Raw genomic sequence first — 20160 nt, 5'->3', positions numbered from 1 at the left:
AGTTAGTGTTTATAATAGACTACTTGTAGTACCTACATTTGATTGTCCAGACAGTTTAAATATGTTGTGCACATTTTGAATCTTGATCCAAAAGTAATATCAATTCATTTTTCAAATGATCTTTGGAGGTGATCAAGCATCTTTGCTGCTTATAACCCCGTACGTCTGGTCTCTAAGTATCCAGAACAAAGACCGTAGACCCAGTACATGAAACCGAAACTCCCTTATCGATTTCATCCATTAAGTCGGCCTCTGCCATAAAGGATAAAGGCTAAGGAAGGAATCCCAACACCCCGAGACAGCTGAGAGATGGATTGTGAAAAGCGTGGCTGCGACTCAATATTGCAATGGTGCTCGTAATGATTGTTATGTACACAGAATGCACTGCAGTCCTTAACTGAGATCCGTCCAGCATTAGGAGTATACAGTGTCCAGAAGATGATGGATGAAAATGAATGGCAAAGTAACCGTGAGAAATTCAATACTCCTTCGCTGTTGTGTTAGTCAGCATAACCACGCCGCAGAGTATCGATGTAGAGCCGACAGCCAGCTCATCCCAACCATAAACTCTTTGATTACATTTGCATTTTAGGCATTTAGCCAACGCTCTCATTCAGGGGGTTTAACCACGGGTGACTTGGTTGGGGCTCTGGAGGTCACACTAATGTTCTCTTTGGCAGGACGTGTAGATGTTGCAGGGTTTTGAACTTCTGACCTTCCTGTTCCTGGATGGCTCCTCTAATCACTAGTCCACACTGTCGTCCAACGTTTTCATTACATACTAATGGCGCTTTTATGTGCTGTCTTGAGACCTCGGCCCGCTCTGAACAGAAGGTTAATGCAGTATATGCGTCAAAATGACAAGAATCCTTCAATAAGCCCCGGACATATATCCACTCTGAGCTTTCTCTGCAGTCAAGTGTGTTGAATCCGTCTGCAGTGGCCTGACGTGACTTAACCCACGGAGAGGCCGGGAAATGATCAGTGAAATGTGGCTGCGCTTTGCTGCACGCCCCAGTCACTCCTCACTTCTGATTCTTAATTTACCGGTCACACTTTACTAATAGAAGCGAGTTTATTTGTCTGCTAGGGGGAGGGAGAGAGAGCCACCGCTTCACTTTGATAAATAAAACTGTGAAGACAAAAATGTGACCATTCATAACGTTTCCTGTACATGTTGTGCCCTCGTTATGGATCCGCTAAATGGGCCTTTTGTGTTCTTCCCTCCTCTTTTTGGATGGTTTCCTTTTGCAATGAGCCTCCTCAGCTAGTGAAACAGTAACTTTCAAAAGCTGTGTGCAGCTGTGGTGAGCGTGAACGTGAATGAGTAAACAATGGGTATTTGAGGGTTTTGTTTGAAATATTAATACTTCTCATGTGATGTTATTAAGTTGTAAAGTGATCTTTAAGTTGGAATTCTAAGCAGGGAAGTTGGCGAGCCTTCTCATTTCCAAAGTTTCCCAAAGACAGTCATCAAATCAGCATTATGACTGTACATAAAGTGTATAATCTTCATATGATCTTCAAATATTATTAGATACAGTTGTCACAGATTCTGATGCACTGATGACACGGGTGGACTTCTAATTGCTGTTAGAGGGTCTTGGTTAGTATTAAGGTAAGGGGTGTGTGTGTGTGTGTTTTCCAGGCCCAACACCATCCTCCGATTACGCTTCAACCACTTTGCCACTGAATGCAGCTGGGACCACCTTTACGTGTATGACGGAGACTCCATTTACGCCCCCCTTCTCGCCGCTTTCAGGTACGTCTACTGTGGGTTTGACTGAACTCACCATTGAGACACAGACTAATAACATACTTTTAAACTCTTTACTAAACTCAACGTTTACTATATTGCGTTCAATGACAGCCTGACCTTCAAATACATTTCAGTTTAGGAGGAAAATATGTAAAAATGACACTAAAAACATGTTAGATTTGACTTCTGTGTTTTATTTTTATTATTGCAGCGGTCTGATTGTTCCTGAACGTTACGGGAACGAGACGGTTCCTGAGGTGGTGTCTCAGTCCGGCTACGCCCTGCTGCACTTCTTCAGTGATGCTGCCTACAACCTGACAGGCTTCAACATATCCTACAGGTGAGAGAAGCACAACATGAAAATATTCTTACACGTATTCTCTTAGTAAATGAAATGTTTTTAAGTGTCTTAAATTATATTCTCAGGCCTCTCCTTGATTTCGAAATCTTAGCTGGGATGGCAGCTTCCGCATATCAAATTGCTCATAATCCCCTACAGCTGAGTGCGTAGCTGCCAGGCCTCAGGGGTCGCATCTCTCAGGGTCCACGCATGCATTCAGGATAGTGTCAGTCACTGGATAAAAGTATCTGCTAAATGACAGATACTCTGATACCGAGCTCCAGTGCAAATCATTTCTGTTTTACTTGAGATTTATTTAGGTGAAGGGCCCACTTCACACCCTTCCATGGGACGTGATGACGCATAGAAAGCTATCACTTTCTCCGTGATTCAGCCTGCGCGCTGGCACGGCTGGTTGACAGCATTTAGAGGATCATGTCGGGCTGCTGCTGTCCATTTGCTGCAGTATGTTATTGTTGCATCGTTACACCATCATCTACCTGTCAGGCACACTGTGGTTTGTTGTTTGTTGTGTTTCGGTACGTGCTTCTTTAGGGGGATGCTGACATGAACGCTACATGGAAGCAAAGAAATGCCACAATAATTGGGATATTGTTTTGGCCTTTTGTTATCTGATGAGAAACTGATTGAGAAATTGAACCACTACTGAATCCTTAATGTTGAAATTTAAATGCCACAAATTATGGAATTGAAATATGTCATATATCATATATAGGAAATATAGATTTATCTTTAAAGACCACCTGTCAGAGTTTGTTGTGAAATTAATTAATCAGTGGGTCCAGTGTGGATAGACTGTCTTTTGGTTCTGATGCTACACACACATGTGTAGGACTTGAAGGGTGATCTTAGGTAACTCTGGTACTGGCAACCTTACAAACACATGAAATATAAATCAGTTGCAACACGCCGCTGGGCTGAATCATAACATCTGTGGTATTTCATACTGTAAAGCAGCGTGGAGGCCAAGGAAAATACAAAATGTCATCTATGACAGAATAAGATCATTTATGGCTTATTTATTTATGGTCCACCTTTCTGTCCATCTGTTGACCAGACATACATGTTTTATATATTCTGCGGGTCCACTTCAGGCCAAGATTGAACTTCTGTGTCCTCCTGGATTAGAGCTCCTTTTCCTTCTTTGAACCCAGCTTCACTCCACCGATCTTTCCTTGTGAGCTGTCAGTGTCTTTAGTCTGTACCTGTCATCAACTTTTCAGAGACCAGTTTGGACTTCTTTGCAGCAAAAAAAAACCCTTTATTTCATTATATTGTGCTTGCTCACAGATCTATAAACACAGAAAACGTATTCATTCCCATGTTTCTAAAACTTGGGTGCAAGACACGTCATCCACAGATGGATAGATCAAACTAAACTTTGCTCAAGTCAGAAAGAGCCAAAAATGTCATTCATTTCTTCAGGCTGGTAGTTTCAAACTGGCATAAAAAGGAAAAGTATTCTAAAAACCAAAGTGGAGCCTGTCCCTTCCAAACATCTGCAAAGGACACAATGGACTCCTGCATCCCCCCCCCCTCTCTCATTGGTACCGTCGCCATAGTGATGGGATTGAAGTTGGGCTGAGAAGCACAGAGTCGGATGAAAGCGAAGTGCCCCCGGGCCCCCGGTCTTTGGTGTCTGGGAGAGGTGGAGGAGCCCGAAACATCAAACCATCAGGCTGCCGAAGGAACATGAATGAATGACGGGGGTCCTTTGTGTCGTCTGTCTCGCTCCCAAGCATGTTTGTCTTCAGGAGGAAAACATCTCAGGCGTCTCACTCTCGCTTTGATGGATAATAATGTTTTCAAAACAAAGCAAAACTTTTGACATTGACTTGTTTACTCTTGTTATAGAAAAACATTAGGAATATTTTCTAGTCTTGTACTCAGTTTGCAGTGTTTCCCGTATTAAAGAGTAAGCAATATTCTATATTTTTTGTGTGGTCAATGGATTCCATAAATTAGACCAAAACCAACAATGAAGTATTGTCCAAGTATCCAATGTCTGATACAGCTTATTCCTCTCTCCCATAGATCTCCATTGTTGTCCAAAAGCTATTAAAATCAAATCAGTGAGACCCACCCACACTGGGTGACATTTTCCATATTTTACCATTAACATGGACCCTGTAGTTTATTTTGAGTCGACCCTACATACCCTGCGCTGCTTCTGCATGTGTGTTCCTCTACAGTGTCCAGCCATTTTTAAAAATGAAACTATTCAGTATATTGGTGACCCATCTCTGAAGATTTACGGCTTCAGTAGGAACCTATTTGAAGCTAAGAGCCTCAGGCAAACAGGGAAGTCAGTATTCAGTATACTGAAGTATGGAGAGATGGACTAACACGTTGTTGGTTTTGGTCTTTTCATGGGATTTATTGACAGTAAGAAAAATGTGTTTTGTCATGACAAAACAACGTGTGTTATTACTGCCAGTTAAACTTCACAAGGAGAAAGCAAAATGTTTTTCCAAAGATTTATTACTCATTTTTTATCTTCCAAGATCTCAAAGAAGATTTTTTTTCCAGCTGTGGATTCCTCCATATTCTTTGTGCATTGCATTGTGGGACAACAGTGTGTGAACCTGAAATACTGCTGACACTGAAGAAGATTCAAAATCTGCTGATTTTTTTTAATGATTTCTTAACAGATATACAGATGTTTATCTACAACAGACATAATGTATATGCCCTGATTCCATCTGCTCTGCTGTGTCCGTGGTGACTTGATGTCTGCCAGTTGCCTCATCCTCTGGCTCGATGCTGTTTCAGTGCAGACGGTCCTCTGAGATGAGTGACAAGTGTTGAGGCAGGAGCTTGACCAACTGATGAGGGAGGACAGTGCCACTAGCAACACCTTCTGCTGATTTCCTGCTGAAGGGGAAATGTTGCATATTTTACCTTTGAGCGTGGAGACAGCTGAGGCGCTGCTCGCACAAAAGCAGATGTAGCTTGATCGTTGAAAAGTGTTCCTGATGTTTTATTCAGAGTCTATATTTCAGGCCAGGATTTGAATCCTAGTTTCTCTCCCTCTCTGTTTCCTCCTCTTTCCTCGCTCCCAGGGTGAATACATGTCCCAACAACTGCTCCGGCCGTGGCGAATGTCGCGTGGGGAACTCCACTGGTTCGGTGTACTGCGAGTGTGAAGCCAACTGGAAGGGTGAAGCCTGTGACGTCCCCTGCTGCCTGGCTGACTGTGGCTACCCTGAAAGAGGTCACTGCCAGGGCAAGACATGTGTCTGCAAGACCGGATGGCAAGGTGGGCTGGCACTGCAGCAGCATCCCTTCGTCTGCCAGTGATGTGACCTCATTGTTTCGTACGCTGCGCTGGTTTTGAATAACCACAATGTCATCAGGTTGGCTTCGGCAGGCCCACGCATGCCAAACCCTCCTCAGCGACTTAAATAAGCTTCTTACTGCACAGAATGAACAGTGGCTCTGGTCCCAGGGGTGGGTAAATCATACATTGAGCTGCCAACATTCACTTTCAACAGCCAAAATTATTAATGCAGGATAATTATGGAAAAACAGCGTGCCTCCTTCCTATTTCTGATACTATTTTTAACGGAGCAGGTACGGTGCTTTCAGTGATTAAAGAAAATGAAGAGTAGATGCAACAACTCTGCTTAGACCTTTTGTGTCCGTTTGATGCAGAGCTGTTATATCACAGGCGGAGAGTATAAAGTGATTAGATCTGAGAACTAGACTACAGACCATGTGAAACTACCCTGGTTTCAGACCCTTGCATCTGCGACCTGCTCAGTGATTCATATAGAATGAATGAAGTGAAACCAAATGTCAATTCAGTACGATTAGTGTACCTCCCCCTTAGAAAGGGGCTGAAAGCCGCTCATATAATTTGTTTAGGTTTTAATGAAGCCGTTAGGAGTTTTTGACCTCCCACTAGTCAGTAGTGAGGGACGGTTTCCGTACGAGGGTTAATCCCAGTCAAAAAGAACCCAGGAATAAAACTCCATTGAAGCAGTTGGATGTCTTTTAAAGAGAGAGTTACTGACTTTATCCGTCCAGATTTTGCCTGTTTATCCGGTGATTCAACCCAGTGCCTCTTCAGCTTTAAGCCTCCGCCACTGTTGTTGAGGCTCCCGCTGCCCCCACAACATCCACCTGCTGGAACCTGATGCACTTCAAATGAACTTTTTGCAGGATCAGCGTCCTCATCTTTTTGGTTGAGTCATGCCTATTGAGTCTTTTTCTTTGGTGATGACCTGACACTACTGTATCCTTTTTGAATCAGACCGTATGGGCGTTTTAACCGCTCTATTAGTTCTTAAACGGCTCCACTGCGCCACCCTGCACGAGCGTAGACATCGGCTTAATTTAACTGCAGTTATATCAGCAGCTCAGTGTGCTCACGATCTAATTACCAAAGCTGAGGGAGTTGAGAAACAGACTGGCGTTTTCTTTAGCCTTTATTACCCTGTCATGGTGTGTTAGCCGAGGAATAGCACACTTACTTGTACTCTGTGCTGCCAGCTTTCAAATGAACTCATTTTCTACACCTACCAGTGTAAAAGCGGAGACAGATGCCTGTTTAGTCAAGCCAGCCTCGCATTTAATCTCTCTTTCACAGATGCGTAGCCTTCAACAAATTACGCCTTTAAGGGAGGCTAAGGCCGCGTTTGTTTTATTTATGGAAATGCCACCATGATGCAAAGGTAATTTTGTTTGCCTAGCATGCTGGAGTTGAACAATATTAGCCACTAGGGATTTTTTTTCAGCCACTGAACAAAACAACAAGGAGAATGGGTGAAGTGACCTTGATTGTTGCAGTGAATCGCAGCACTTCCTTTCCTGTCACGTGGCCATTTCTGCATTGTTTTGCTAATTATCAATAAGGAACTCCCCCAGTAGTTAACATCCTGTTTCTGCTGTAAGATGGAGCGATGGCACCAAACGTTTTATTGCATTTATTTAACCTGTGACTTTCCTCAGGTAGGAAGGACAGACTGTAGGTGAACAAGATCAACAAACTGTCCACAAACTGTATCACAACCTGTGGACAAGGCCAATCTGTCTGTTTCTGACTGGGCACTTGTTTGCCAAAAAACTTCTCCGAATCTTTTCCCTCCATTCAGAAGTGATTCCGGTTTATGTTGCCGTTATTGTTCTTGTCCCGTAACAGAGGAAGGCAGTCACTCCACTCATCCGTAAAGCCTTCATAGTTATTATTTCCTGAAAAAGTTCAATCTCTCCAAACATCATAACGCATCATTTTTTCTCTACGCATTTCAAAAACTTTAGGAACTACTTTCTCATGCTAAATTACTCCACACCTGCATAAATCAGTCTCAGTTATCTAAAGGCTTCTTTAACCTCTCTGCCCTTTCTTTCACACCTCGCTTTCATAATTCAAGAGATGAAATCAATAATGGATCATGGGGTTTTTTACCGACACTGTCAATTCATGGAAGGCAGATGGCCCCCATATTTGTACGCTCTGCCGGGCTGCAGGACATTAAAGTGAACTAATGGAGCCTGTGAAAGTTTAATCCTCCACTTCTTCACAAGCTAGAGCTTTTATGCTGATTCATTTTGTTGGTATTTTTTTGTCTCTCTTAAAGGCCCCATATTGTAGAAAGTGAGATTTCCCTGTCTTGTTTGATTATAAAGCAGGTCTGGGTGCTGTATAAATACTGTGAAAGTATCAAAACGCTCAGTCCGCAGAGAAATGCACACAGCCCGTATTCAGACACTGTGCCTTTTTAAACGAGCTGTCAGGACTTCTGTGAGGTTGTGATGTCACTGCACTCAGCCACGCCCCCAACAGGTCATCTGCTCCGGCTACAGCGAACCCACCAAGTACAGGGACGCTCATCCACCCGCTCAGTCTGTCACAGTTACTGGACTGTTCTGCTCAGGACCTCAAGGTTTTGGAGGTTGTTCAGTTCGTGTAAAACAGCTTGTTTCAGACAGGCGGTGAACTGAGGGGCTGCATGAAGAGCTAGTAGAAGATACTGAAGGACTTTTTTGAACTGTGGATCATGCAAAGCTACTCTAGCGGAGTTCCAGAATAAAAATATAGAGCGGAAATGAGCATGATATGGGCCCTCTAAGGCAGTCCGTTTCTATGTTCCTCTAAAAGGTGGCAGCTTGTTTCTCATAGGTCAGCGCAAAAGAATGAATTAACTGAGCTTCCTGCATCATTTAATCTCTTGTGGAGCCCTGACTCTGTGGTTTCCTTCCCTCCTCAGGTCCAGACTGCTCCGTCTCAGTGCCTGCCAACTCCTCCTTCTGGAGCCGGGAGGAGTACACCGAGGCCGGGCTGGCCAGGGCTTCCCACAAGGCTGCGGTGGACCAGGGCATCATGTGGGTCATTGGGGGCTATGTCTTCAACGCCTCCGACTATCACATGGTCAAAGCGTAAGTACTCTCCCCTGTGAGCATCCACGCTCGGATTTTAGGCATTTCGCTTCTTCCTCTCATCCGAAAGAGCTGTGAGACATGAGTCCTGCTGTTGCTATGCAACTGCAGGGAATGTACTTTTCAAACACAGTGTCTCTGTTGCAAATGTTTTTTTATATTTTTAACTTGCATGCCTGTAATACCGAGTCCTAAAGTAATACTTGGCTGTCAGTGCTGTCAGAAAAAGAAGACAGCTCTGTACAGACAGCTCTGCGTCAGGCACAGAGTGAGGGGTGTAATTAAAACCATAAAATTACAGGATAGGCTGACGCTCCTCACCCTGAACTCCACCCAGGAAGGTCACACTTATTCCCTTGGCTCATATTTTGGTTTTATGAGTTTCAGGCGGGCCAAGCCTTCCGTCTGCTCACGGTCTATCACATGAGACCATCTATCACATGACCTAAGATCGTGGCACACGCACAATGCAAGGCTGGGCGTCTCTCCAGATTCTGCACATTAGGAGTTATCTGCCCGTTTGCTTAAATGTCGTTGTCTCAGTACTTGAATCTAATCTGTAAAGAAACATTCTGCCAACTTTGGCACCTTGCCATAGTTAGACAGGACAGACGTGTAATTCTCCTCCTCAGTCTAACTGTTTAGCTTGTTCCTGATGTAGTTGCAGTCTTACAGGTATTTCAAGAGCAATGCTTTCCTGCAGTTGGTGGAACAACCATACATCTAATCTAAAGCAAAGAAACACAGCGAAGGCGCGTAATGAGAGGCATTCCCCCTTTCTTTTCGATAGGTAGTCGGTAGGTTTAGGGTTCAGATTAGACTTTGGAGTCTTGATTGAGGATCGTGTTGTTTATTGACACCACATGTAGTTTTATTTACCACAGTCTTTGTTGTGTGGTACTAAGTAAGTTTGGGCGTGGGGAGCTTTTGAATGACCAGGCAGTTAGCAGCTTGATAGGAAGATAAGCAAACCCCATAAAAAAGCATTGAAGCTGCACCAGCCAAAGTCCCACATGTGAAGCTCAAATTGGCAAAAAGAGTTAAAGGAATAGTTCAGCATTTTGTAATACAGCCGTTTAGCTTAGCTTAGTATTAAGACTGAAAACAGGGGGTGACGTCTAGCTAGTAACTTTTGAGCTACTGCATGTAGACATCTGCAGAGCACTGTAATCCATATTGAATGCTGCATCGCCTGCTGTAAGGTGCAAGGAACTGCCCAACATTATGTGTAAAGTTATGCGTCACGGTTACCGTTTGTCCGGCTGAACTGGGTTCACTGGGGTCACATTCAAGGGATCAAGGGACAGTTTTTTAACATTTACTTTGAAATGTAGAAATGACTGAACACAGAAGAGACCAGGAGTTTCTTAAAGCAGTTCTGTCGTGGTCTTCACACCTTTTTGTTTTCTTTCTGTAGGTACAACCTCAGTAGCAAGAGCTGGATGACCCTTGACCCCTCCGTCAACACTGTCACGCCACGATATGGCCATTCACTGGCTCTGCATGAGGTATGCATATCTACTATGAACACAATATGTCTCCTTACTGTACATTTCACTGTTATTAAAGTGCATTTTCCATGCATCTGTAGTTTCTTCCAACTCAGTGTGCTATGAACAGAGCTTCAAAAGAGGAAGAGGAAGAAAACAACAGATGACAACTAAATTAAATGGAGGAACTTGCAGAAATATTATATACTCCCCATCCTTTTATTTATGCTTTCAGTGGTGTCTGTTGTCTGGAACTAATATATAAATCTCTAGGTTTTGATATGCTGCAGTAAAGTGGTGAAGCAGTTTCTTCTCAGCCAGAAAGACTGTTAGGAGCCGCTGATGGAATAATAAATTAGAGGAGGATTCAGAGGAAGACTCGGCCTGACTGCTCTGTGGTTTGAGAGAACTCGGTTTGAGCTGCAGAGTGTTTATAATGCACAAATTGCATCTCGGTGTATGAATGTGTCTTGTAAGTCGATGTGGGCTTGCAAGACAAATCCGAAATCAAATCCGTGATGATACATAACAGATAGAACTGATGTAAGTCTCGCAAAAACAGAAGACGTACCGGTTCAGGCTCTAAAGCACACAAACCCTCACTGGTTTCTAAAAATCTGAAGAGACAATCCAAGCATTTGTGAAATCGAGCTGTTTTCTGTGACTTTTGGGTCCAGAAAACGCTCTTTTCTTTGATGTGATATGAGAAAGTTTTGTGTAGAAATACAATGTAAAGGCCAAATGCACCACAATATTAATTCCAAAGCTAAACAAATCAATTTCAACCCCAAAGAAGTTCTCTGTCCGATACTATCTGCAATACCTTGCACATTTATTATCAAGTGCATGAGTAAATGTTGCCCATGTTTGCTTTTTAGTGTGAAATCAAGACAGTAAGATGACTGGCTCTTAATATGGAGAGACATTATTCTGTCTGACCTCTTGACGCTGAAAATTGTTCTGAAGGAAACAAGGTCCAGGGAATGATTAATACCCTGGTGTTACTATTCAAAAGTCAAGGACGGATGGAAGGTTATTGGGGCCCGGGTGTGTTATGTCTTTGAGAATCCTTCGTGTGTTTGCTGTGTTTAAGTCTGAAGCCATAATGAGGTACAACGTGTTTTATATCGCACACGTCAAATTCTGCTCCTCGGTTTGTTTCCTCCAGGGGAAGATCTACATGTACGGAGGAAAGATTGACTCCACAGGAAACGTGTCCAGCCAGCTGTGGGTTTTCCACATTCAGAACCAGACCTGGGTCCTCCTGAGCCCCCGGGCCAAGGAGCAGTACGCCGTGGTGGGACACTCGGCCCATATTGTGCCTCCCATCCAGGAGGGGGCCAGTCCCATCATGCTTGTCCTGTTTGGACACTGTCCTCTGTACGGTTACATAAGCCAGGTGCAGGAGTACAACCTCGGTAAGTTGTAGGAGCAGAAAGCTGCAGGTCCGTGTCGAGCTGTAGAGAGACTGTCCCAGAAAGAAAAACCCACAAGTTCAGTCTTTGCATCTGGCATGTGTCTCCGAGCCGCGCGCCCAGCTTAAGAACTTGGCCTGGATGTTAGTGCCTACATATATCAGTTTATAACAACAGGAAAAACTAACGAGTTTTGGACTCGGGCGGTTTGTTCATCTAATTCACCAACCGAGTTGGCGGGCAGCCAAACTTCATTTGGAGTTGTCATTGTCTTCTAAATGCCAATCTGTCTGAGAAAATGGGATGAATTAACCTGCCACTGTGGCCGATGGACAAGAGTGCATCTCCTATTTGCTCACAAATGAAAGTGATTTTGGTTATTATCATTTCCTGAATGAGCCAATGTAAAATCTGATGGCAGTGTGATGCTACTTTTGGACTTGTTATGCATTTTAGGAACAATAATACAAAGATTTATATTGGCTCAACTCTCTTTCACTAATATAACACAGTGTAAACTGAGTTAAGCGGTAATTACTGATCACTGCATCCCTGCTGGGACCAAAAACTCCATCCTTTCTTAACCTGACTGGAGTTTCCCTTCACTTTCTTACTGGTGTTTCTTTTATATTATGATAACTTGAGGCAAGTCTTCTGTTGTTCAGTAAAAGATGTTTGTGTGATCCTCCAGCCAAGAACACGTGGAGCGTGGTGTCCACGGACGGTGCGCTGGTCCAGGGCGGCTACGGTCACAGCAGTGTTTTCGACCCCAGCACCAGAGCCATCTACATCCACGGAGGCTATAAGGCCTTCAGTGCCAACAAGTACGGCCTGGCTGGAGACCTGTACAAGTTCGACGTGGACAAGAGGAAATGGTGAGGATTTCCTTTAGGTGCAGACTTATTTTGACAATAATGTATTTGGTACTGACACAATTCGATAGTGTAGTACGCTGTCGAATTATGGAAGTATTGTATTCTGTGTATTTTTCACTTTATTTACACATTCTTGCGAAATACAGTAGTTTTACCTCTTCAGGCCTCTAAAAATGATTCAAGTAAAACAGAGATGGAAAATCTGCAAATAGACGGCTCTTTATACTCGGAGATTAGGAACCACTGATGTACACACAGATGTGTCCATTCCTCGTGGTTCTGCAAATGGCAACAAGAATAACATGCAATATATGCAAGACATCAGTGTTTGAAGCGACTTTTGAAAATGTCTTTTTATAGGATTTACTGTGAGTTTTACCTTCTCTTTAGTTACAAAATCGGCTGCAACAGCAGATTGTCACGACAGCCGCGCTGCTTGTCTGAAAGTAACAGCTGTGTAACATCCGACTGTATAACAACCATCAACGTGTGTTTGTGCAGGACGATTCTGAGAGACAGCGGCTTCTTCCGTTACCTCCACACGGCGGTGATAGTGAGCGGGACGATGCTGGTGTTTGGAGGAAACACGCACAACGACACATCCATGAGCCACGGAGCCAAGTGCTTCTCCTCCGACTTCCTGGCCTACAGTCTGGGTTAGTAACAGCAGCAGCTGCTCGGCCTGCCGCATCTTCTCTTTCCTGCACCGAGCTGCTTTGCATTCATGCAGTCGCAGTGTCACACCTGGGAGCTGCTCAGTACAACTGCAGTGTTTTGTTGTCGGACACTGAGCAGCTCCACTGGAGCAAGAGAAGGTCAAATGTCGCAACTCGATGTAGACGAGCGGTAAACCACAGCCCCTCTTCATACATAATACTCAGAATAATGTCTTCTTCAACTTTCCAGCAGTGTAGTGTTTTTGCATGATGAACACTATTTGTAATATCTCCATGCAGAATGCACTCATATGTGATATGATTATCCTGGATAGAGGAAGTGAAGCAGAGTGTTGGCTTTTGAAGTGCATATTGGAAGCTGCTTGTTTTTGTTATTCATGTGCATATTAATCATGTTGTTTGCATCAGTTTGGATTCAACTTCCTCCAGACATGATATCACCTGGATAACTAGAGAGGAACCCTGAAAGACACACACACACAACAGGGTCAAAAGTACTGTTATATACTTTTCACCTTGTGGTCCGGGTTAGCTGCCAAATGCTGCAGCAGAGAGCACCGACCTCAACCCCCTCCAACACCTTTGGGTTGAACTGGAGATCACGAGCCAGGCCTCGTCTCCAAACATAAGCAGACGACAAGATGCTCTTGTGGCTGAATGGGAGCAAATCTCTGCAGCAGGGCTCCAAAATCTGGTGGAAAGCCTGAAACCATATCATAGACCGCATGTAAAGATGCTGCTGTGAGCTGAAGTTGTAGCATGAACTACATCCCCAGAAGCTGTTATTAGTATGCCTGGTGTTTGCTTCTTATTCACAGCTGTACCTTAAAGGGAAGTCAGGTCTTTAGGGGGCTAATTGGCAGATCAGATTCCGTTGAACTCACCGTTGAGCTGCAGTTCGCACTTGACTCTTTGAGGATTTCTAGGTGAAGGTAAATACAAAGTGATCAAAGCTTAATAATGTAAACTCTGAACTGGGCAGTCTAAGATTCACACTGGTGCCTTGGGGGCTTATTCTCAAATCTCTAATGTTTATTCTTGCGCTCTGCCTCTAGTTATTGGTTAAATATGGCGATCAAATGTTGATTGTTGTCCATTGTAGCGTACTTTATTTGCATTCTACTTATAATCCCATTTTAAAGTTCTCTGATGTGTCCTAATAGGAGCTTTGTCAGAAGCCTTACTGGCATCCTCATTTTGTTAGCTGCCTGCTGAACACTGTTGTAAATTGAGTCTGCCTCCTTCCGCAGTGCTGTCATAAACTGCTCGTTAATGGGAGGGAGAATTCCCTGCGGGCCTTGAAATGGCCCCAGGACGTTCTGTTTTTCTGTGTCATTACGAAGATGATTGACAGGCAAGGAAATTACAGTCTCAGGGGCACAAGCACCCCCCTCCCCCCTCCCCCCTCCCTGTGCAATCCGCTTTTGTCCATGAGAATTGCATGTTGCTGAAACATCCCCAACAAACGTCCCTTTTTCGAGCTCATCGGCGTGGTGTGAAGAGCAGACGATGGAGGCTGCGGCAGCACATGTAGAGGCGTCGCATTCATTTAATTTCTTAGCATAGCGTCCCATTTATACATTTATACTGCCACATGTCCTCACTTGATTGGCGTAATGAGACTAACTCATCTCTCACTAGTCACCGCGGGAAACAAATTGTTGTCGTGATTTCCCCGGAGAGTTCGCATTTGAGTCGAACTTTTCGAAATTAAAAACTTCAAGTATTGTTGTCTTCCCTTCCTTCGCTCTGGCCCCTCTCTCCTCCCTCTTTCTCATCATCCTCTGTATGATTTTGTAATTGGACAGGAAAGACTAGTAGACCCCGTACCCCCCCTCCCCAGCAGCCAGCTGCAGGGTCGGTGTCAGCGGCAGCAGCTCTGTAATTGTCTGGTAATTACAGTCGAGATGGGCTGCGCGTCGAGGACTAATCGCCCTCCTTAACAAGCTGAACTCAATTAGAGTGTAGAATTTAAGGGCCGTCCGCTGTCCTGACATTGGTGGATGGTGTCACAATAAATCCCCACTCTGAGGGGCAATGCGCCACACCACCTGCAGTACAGCTGTGCGCCACCAGAGGGCAGTGTCTACCTGTGAATGGGCAGCTCTCACGGATGTCACTCTCTCTCCTCTGGGAGACCATGATGACTTGCACTGCATTGTACTGACTGAAGGTGATGTACCGCAGTCACTGTTTCAGGCTCACATGCCAGGTCTTTTTGTTTGTTTGTTTGTTTGTTTGTTTGTTTGTTTGTACAGACTTATGATCGTTGTACACTGTCGCACACGGCTGGAGCTTCATTCAAAAACAACCCTAAAGGACTCCATCACCATATTCAGTCATTTCTTAACCCAGTAAGCTCTGACTTGATGATTTGGAGGTCAAGACATCTCGACGTCTGGGTTAAAACTGGGCTAAATGATGTCAAAGTGAAAGTTTATGCATAACTGTTGTGTAAATAACATTTTAACGGCAGCCTAATTCATATTCAGAACCTGTAGCTGCAAGCGGCAGAGGAGTTTAACCTTATTTTTCACAGCTACTTGCTTGTATGAAACCATCATTTATGAACGTATTTCTTTTCACATGCCAGAGAGACACTTTCTGCAGCCGTCAGTGTGTCGGTCAAGGACACTTAGCCGGCTGACTCATTGATTGACACGAGGATGTGAGCTGCTAAAGGTCTCGCTAACCAGCCATGACGTGTCAGCTGAATTTCCTACTGCAGAAGACATGTATGATTTAGTATAGCATGTGGGAGCAGGTCAGCAGTTTGACCTCTGTGTGTCTTCTTTTCGTTCCAGCATGTGATGAGTGGACGGTGCTGCCTCGACCGGACCTCTACCACGACGTCAATCGCTTCGGACACTCGGCCGTCTTCAGTGACAGGTAATCATTTACGCAGCACTTAACTAAAAGCAGAGTTTGCAGAGTGCTTTGCAGAAAGGCTTAATGGATAATATGGAAAATGTATAAGTGGCTAAAATACTTAACGAAATGAAAACAAAATAAGATTAAGGACCTTACCAAAATATAACAATTTGGACATAATCATCATGAAATCATGATCATAAAACAAACTAAACCTGCTGGGGCCTGCAGGGGATAACTGTTCAGCTGGAGAAACCTAGACATAATGGCTGTGGCTAACTGTAGCAGCAAGAGAAAAAGAAGGACCGTTAAAGTAGCTGTGGATCCTTAAATTCCAAACAATTCAATTCAAACTTTGATGAAATTTGAGATGAATAAATCCAAATGAGTTGAGGAGTCGGACAACAATCAGTGCAAATACTCGGATTAAGAAAGGAAAAACAAAGTTCGCTGTCTTCATAAAGATGGGTGACGAAAACACCAAATGAGGGAGTTTCTTTTGGAAGAATGGCAGTTTATCCCTCCCACAAAGTTTCACAGTGCCAACACTTGTTTTTTCCATTTTAATTTGCCTTCCATCTGTATATCATTAGTGCATAAAGAATATACCACTCTGGGTTAAAATATGTAGCGAGTAATTCTCCCATGTTACTGCAGCGCACATAAACACGTTCTCAGATTTCCTTCTTTTCTTAACCTGGTTTCTCAGTAAGCTTGTTGCTGGGGTGCATGTAAACCAGGGTGACAGGTTTTATTTCTACTGGGGCCCACTCATGTTTAATTATGCACTCATGATATTTAAAGACATGTTGAAATGGAATATGTTATGCAGACAAACATGTTCGGTACGTATCTGCATCTGATGGAAATGTGAGCCGGGATGTAGTTTTTCTCTTTCATATGCAAGTTTTACATTATGGGACTTTTCATCTTTTCTGATGGGGAAATTACAGTTTCCTGGTTCTTTTATTCACAATCACATTCATCTCTGTGCACTTGGAAACACTCGTGTCGGAGCAATATGCGCACACTCAGCAGAGGAGGGGAAAAATGGGGAAATATATGTTAAACTAAACTGACATAGCCTCTGTTTGGTGGTAAATATGATTAAAAAGGATCGCTCCTGGAAAACATAAAGCTCATTGTGGGTGTCCGAAGTTATAATTTGAAACCTTTGCTGGCGGAAGAACCGCAGAGTTGAGAACATGACTGTGCTTTTTTTTTATTGTTAGGAATATTTAAAGTAGTTCAAAAATAAAATAATCATTAATCATTTTGTATTTAACTCTTGATTTCTTCCACTCACAGAGGAGTTTTTATATTTATATGAAATGGTTAAAAATGTCCAGTGTGCAGATGGTCTCTTAGTCCTTTTTATTAAACTAAATACACGATCAGATGGATAAATATCTCATTCTCGATTCTCATGTACTCACAAAAGACATGTGCTTTTCTTTTCTTTTTTTTTTTTCCAGTGTTCTAATTCAGCAGAAAATCCACATGCTGAGTAGACATGGAAAAAAAAGATCTTACCTCAGCCCAATAAACCCTGTGACAGCATGAGGAACAAAGGCAAACACTTTCAGCCAAGGATAACTGACAGAGACAGTATAACTGGGAAAAAAACTAAAGCTTGTTACCTTGGAAAAGAATCCTTTGAGCATTCATACATGACATTTCATTATTGGCCTGCGATATGAATAGATTGTGATGGGGATGGGGCTGCGACCAGAAGGGATGACTCATCTGTAAATATTATCTGCATCGGCAGCAGAGCAAGACGCAGCAATCCATATTAAATTATACGTCCTGTTGTGGAGAACGCATCAAATATTAACATGAATCACCGGCCCTGTTTGACTCGATCCTCACTGATGACAATTAAGAGTTTGTTCGTGCGTTCGCTCATCGATCAAATTCAGATTCAACGCAATCACCGAGTTCAAGACAGAATTTTTATTTGACCATTTTTGCTTCTGAAAGAAAACGGCAAAAGGCTTAAAAACAAAATGATGAAACGCAGGAAAATGTATCCCGGGGGATAGTCTGCAAAAACCCACTTCGTTCCTCTTAAAGACAAAAGCAGTGATGTGGGGAAGGTTGAGCCATGAGGGGTAAGTTTTAGTTTGAATGTTGAAGGGGAAAATACTGATGTTGCAAGAAAACAGCATTAATGTAGTCAGTGGAAAAACAGCTGTAACCGCTCCTTTTCAGCCTCTTCACATTGGCCCCCAGTAGATTTTTAAGGTGTTACTTTTAAAGCTCTTCACGTGTGACTCCCAACATACATTTGTCAGCATTTTTTGCCCATATGTACCTGCACTCATCCTCAGATCCAGGACCCAGACCTGAAGGAGAGACCAGTGCTTTTGCAGTCAGGGTCCCTCAAACTCTGGAAGTCTTTTACTTTTAACTTGTGGATTGTCCCAGTCACACGTAGCATGCTTATCCAGGGTGATTAGAATATATTGCTCTTGAATTTTAACAAGAACCACAAATAGAATTCCATTCACCTCCTTTTGTATTAAGGTGAAGGCAGAAATCTCAAAACCTGGACTATTTAAAAGAAGGAGGAAACGTTTTTTCTGTTATGTGGGTGAACCGACCTTTTTTAATACATCCTTTCAGTGTCTCGGCCGTCTGCTGTGACTCTGTGTGTGTGTGTGTGTGTGTGTGTGTGTGTGTGTGTGTGTGTGTGTGTGTGTGTGTGTGTGTGTGTGTGTGTGTGTGTGTGTGTGTGTGTGTGTGTGTGTGTGTGTGTGTGTGGAAATTGCAGTGGACTTTTTAATGCGTGCTGTGCAGTGCTTAATTCTTAATGTGTCGTGTCATCGATTAGTCCGCTAATATTTGTCAAACACTGAAGCCTCGCCGCTCTCTTCTCGGCAGGACGCAACCTCTCAGCTGGCTGCATGTACACAGTCGCACTAATCCAGCAGCTGAGCAGAGGCCGGTGAAGAAAGAAATGCCCTCGACCTGGCATCCGCACACAGCGGGGGGGGCACTGTCGGGTCCATCCTCACAGGCAGAGAGCGCTTGTTGGGGATTTAGCAGACTTGTGAGGCGGGTTGAAGCTCAGAAAAGAGGAAGAGCACTCGGACTAAGCTTCTCTGGCTCTCTCTCTGCACAAAAGGTCGAAACCGGGGAAGATTGCGGGACAGAAATGGGCTGGTTTTGCTTCCGGATTTGATTCCCTCCCCTCCTCTCACCACCTTCCCCTGGAGCCCTCTAACTTCTTCTCTCCTCTCTTGTCTTACAGTGCGATGTACGTGTTCGGCGGCTTCAACAGCCTGCTGCTCAGTGACGTCCTCGTGTACACCTCGCCCAGCTGCTTGGCCTTCTCCAGCCCGGCGTCCTGCCGCCAGGCCTGGCCGGGGATCTACTGCGTCTGGAACGGCACCCAGGGGACCTGCCTGCCCTGGGAGAGCAGCGCTATCGGAAGCGAACAGCAGCAGCTACCAGCGTCCTGTAACACGCGATCATGTATGTGGCACAGTCATCGCCTTGAAATCCTGCGTTGGTGCATGTCTGCCATGTCAAACGACTCGATTTCAGATTCTTGCAGTCTTTTCGTGTCTACAGAACTCATCTGCATTCACCACACTGATGTCTGCTGGCATGCAAAGACTGGCAGAAACCGCTTCTTTGTCAAGGACTGCCAACGCAGTCTTGCAAATCTGTGTGTGTGTGTGGAAAACGTAGCCTCCATTCATCTTTAGGAGCTGTTCAGATGTTGTCATTTGTTGGATCAGCTGATTAGTTGATCAACAGAAAATGAAAATCGTTCATTTGTGAAGCCAAAGAGTCACCAGCTCTGTGTGAGGATTTGCTGCTTTTCTTGGTTTTAAATTGAATAGATCTGATTTCTGAGCTGTTGGTCAGACAAAGACAAGATCAATCAACGATCAATCAAAATAGTTGTTGGTGGTAACATTTTAGGGTAAAAGGGGTAAATTTCCTGTCCTGATGTCACCTTGATATTATAGCCTTTGTATGATTACGTGTGTGTGTGTGTGTGTGTGTGTGTGTGTGTGTGTGTGTGTGTGTGTGTGTGTGTGTGTGTGTGTGTGTGTGTGTGTGTGTGTGTGTGTGTGTGTGGACAGGAAGAGGTAATCATCAGGGACAGTTCAGCCGGGTGTCTCCGCTTCCCGCTGAGAATTGTCTTCTGTTTGGTGTTTGCCATTTGTCACAAAAACCCCTCACTTTTCCCAACGCGGCCCGTCTCATTTTCCGGTGTCGGCGTCTTCAGAAGCGCCGGCAGATGGAAACTGCACCGCGGAATATCTTTCAGGCACATTTAATACCAAGGAGGCCTTCCTGCTCTGTGCCGTCTG

The 20160-nt window shown here is 44.0% G+C and overlaps 1 protein-coding gene across 1 annotated transcript in view; it reads left to right on the top strand.

The window, feature by feature from the left end:
- atrn (attractin) overlaps positions 1-20160 on the top strand; it is a 103381-nt gene that overhangs the window by 10166 nt on the left and 73055 nt on the right. The window contains exons 3-12 of the mRNA XM_070919909.1: positions 1649-1762; positions 1971-2099; positions 5183-5379; positions 8333-8501; positions 9919-10009; positions 11160-11409; positions 12098-12281; positions 12783-12937; positions 15763-15847; positions 19086-19309. Of these exons, the coding sequence (XP_070776010.1) occupies positions 1649-1762; positions 1971-2099; positions 5183-5379; positions 8333-8501; positions 9919-10009; positions 11160-11409; positions 12098-12281; positions 12783-12937; positions 15763-15847; positions 19086-19309 (1598 nt within the window). The remainder of the gene's footprint in view (positions 1-1648; positions 1763-1970; positions 2100-5182; positions 5380-8332; positions 8502-9918; positions 10010-11159; positions 11410-12097; positions 12282-12782; positions 12938-15762; positions 15848-19085; positions 19310-20160) is intronic.

Source organism: Enoplosus armatus, chromosome 15, assembly GCF_043641665.1.
Source record: "Enoplosus armatus isolate fEnoArm2 chromosome 15, fEnoArm2.hap1, whole genome shotgun sequence".
Classification (NCBI taxonomy): domain Eukaryota; kingdom Metazoa; phylum Chordata; class Actinopteri; order Centrarchiformes; family Enoplosidae; genus Enoplosus; species Enoplosus armatus.
This window is presented reverse-complemented; position numbering and strand designations above follow the sequence as displayed.